Genomic DNA, 2,272 nt, shown 5'->3' on the forward strand with positions numbered 1-2,272 from the left:
GTTCCCAAAACGTAAAACTTTGTTAAAATGATTTTAGCAGCGTAAACATCTGCTAAGTTTAACATAAATACCACCACAGGTCTACTGGTATGCTGCTAGACTGAAATCATAATCAAACATTTTCTTTCTGGCATTCATGCTTTTCTATTGGTGAGATCCTAAGTTATTATTCCCCAAGTAATAAAACTGGTTTTAACCATAGAAATGTAAAAAAAGGTGATTATGGTAACATTCGTGAGCAAAATGAATGAAGAGTTTTCATTGCTTAAAAGCTAAATGTGTGTAAATGAAGAATGTCGGCCATTTTGAAAATGTAAACAGCTTTATTCAAACTCACATTCCTGTGTTTAAAGTTGGTTAAAAGGATTAATTAAAGCTCCTTTCTCTTTTGGAAAACGTGCCCAACAATGTGTTCATCAGGAAAGACAAATGAGGAGAACTTGGAGTGTTTTTGTTGAGCTCATAATGGACAGCATCCCCCGGGAGGTGAAAGAAACAATAACTTCATGAAGTTCATTCATTTTGCTGACAGTGGCAGAAAAAATGGTCACAAATCAAATGTATACAAACGCATTTATTTTGCTCTTCGTTAATAATGGGGCAAACAATTAGTCCTCAACACTGGAAAAAAATGGGGGTAAATACCGCCACTCATCACATGCATCAGGATAAACTAAGAAGAAGCCAAAGCGGCACAGAGCAGCTCCATGGAACCGATCCTGACAGGATGGAAGCTCCTCAGGGCAGCGCTGGGTAAGTGGTCAGCTGCACTCCAAGTCAGTGTGAGGCACAGTTAGGTTAGCAGTTCTAGCAGGCTGGTCTCGGACCGGGTGAGTGGCGTCAGACACACGACACCACCTACCTTCCTGCTGCCATCCCATTCAGGATGTTCTGGGAGTTCTGAACAGAGGAGCCCACCACCGTGCTCAGGGCCATGGGCTGACCGGACGAGCCCGTCAGCTGGCTGCCGTCCCCCTTCAGGATGCCCGTGCACTTCCAGTTCTCCATGTAGTTTGCTGCAGAGAAACAACAACAAAAAAAATCAGGCCTGCTTCCTCTGGTCTGTACTGGCCAAATAAAAACCTACATCAGGTTGAACAGCACAGAGCTGAGTTCTCACAATAGGATTATCTTTAAGATTCTATGTGATAATAAAACACAAAACTGCATTTACGGATTTTTTTGTTTCAAAAATGGGCTGCAGTTTCTATTGGGGAGGATAACATCCAACTCAATTTGTCCATGTTTAAAGGCAGCAGAAACACATTTATCCCCCCCATTCCAAAGGGGCGGAGCCGTTCGTCTGGTTGAATTTGCAGGTTCTATAAACTAAAACAAGGCTTTTTGGCTACTGTATAAAGCTCGAACTCAACGCTTTTCCTGACATTTTGAATTGAAAAAGCTTCCAGGATGGGAAGAGAAACGTCTTCAAACTTGGAAACAAAGCCCAGTAGCTTGTTTATTAACTTTTTTGGAATAAAGCCCGTCACACCATGACGATTTAGACCAGCTTATGCCTGATGTACGAAAAATCTGGAAAAAACACTGGCACACGTTGGATAAGTTGTCCCCTACTGTGTTTTAAGTTACCTGTAAAAACGGTAATTTCTCAGGGGGAGTTGTTAGGTTTATTCTTTAAACATCATGTGCATTGTTATTCTGTTAGCCAGATTAGACAGAGTAGAAGGCCTTCCTTCACATGGTTGGTGTCACTGTTTGTACGGAGGTCATCTAATCAGAACAGCCTGCGTGTCTTTAGAAATACACAGGAAATGGGCACATCTTGGAGCCGGACTGATAAAGGAGAGCTATGTGTAATCCTGGGGTAAAGAGGCAAGATGCATGAAGTTCAAAGCATGGATGGCGTGTCAGTTTGTGATACGGACAGCTGAGCATCCACCTGATGCAAAACATGGATTCATGGGGGATAAGAAGGAGGAGATGACCTTGTTTTGGGCTCAATCTTTGCTTAATCTTTGCAGGACGCTCGCTGATGTTTTTTGAGCCCACAGCTGTGCAAGCTCGAAGCATTTTCTCTGTTATGACCTAACCTGGAATAAACGCTGTTACTCTTTTACTCCTGTTTTATAGTCCTTTTTTATATGGTTTTACTAGGGATGGAACGGTTTATGAAAACCGTCCGAACCGTTCGGTTCGACTGTCTCGGTTCGGTTCGCGTGTGTTCGCTGCTCCTTTTTCTCATAGGCGAAGCGTTTACACTCCAGAGCAGAAGGTGGCGGTACTGCGACCAAAGCCAACCACCAGTAGTAAA

At 42.9% G+C, this 2,272-nt stretch overlaps 1 protein-coding gene across 1 annotated transcript in view; it reads right to left on the bottom strand.

Moving 5' to 3' along the window:
• The window catches only part of seh1l (SEH1 like nucleoporin), a 14,299-nt gene that overhangs the window by 4,558 nt on the left and 7,469 nt on the right, over nucleotides 1-2,272 (bottom strand). The window contains exon 6 of the mRNA XM_015383065.1: nucleotides 863-1,067. Coding sequence (XP_015238551.1) covers nucleotides 863-1,067 — 205 coding nt within the window. The remainder of the gene's footprint in view (nucleotides 1-862; nucleotides 1,068-2,272) is intronic.

Source organism: Cyprinodon variegatus, unplaced genomic scaffold (assembly GCF_000732505.1).
Source record: "Cyprinodon variegatus isolate N-32 unplaced genomic scaffold, C_variegatus-1.0 Scaffold275, whole genome shotgun sequence".
In the NCBI taxonomy this organism is placed as follows: domain Eukaryota; kingdom Metazoa; phylum Chordata; class Actinopteri; order Cyprinodontiformes; family Cyprinodontidae; genus Cyprinodon; species Cyprinodon variegatus.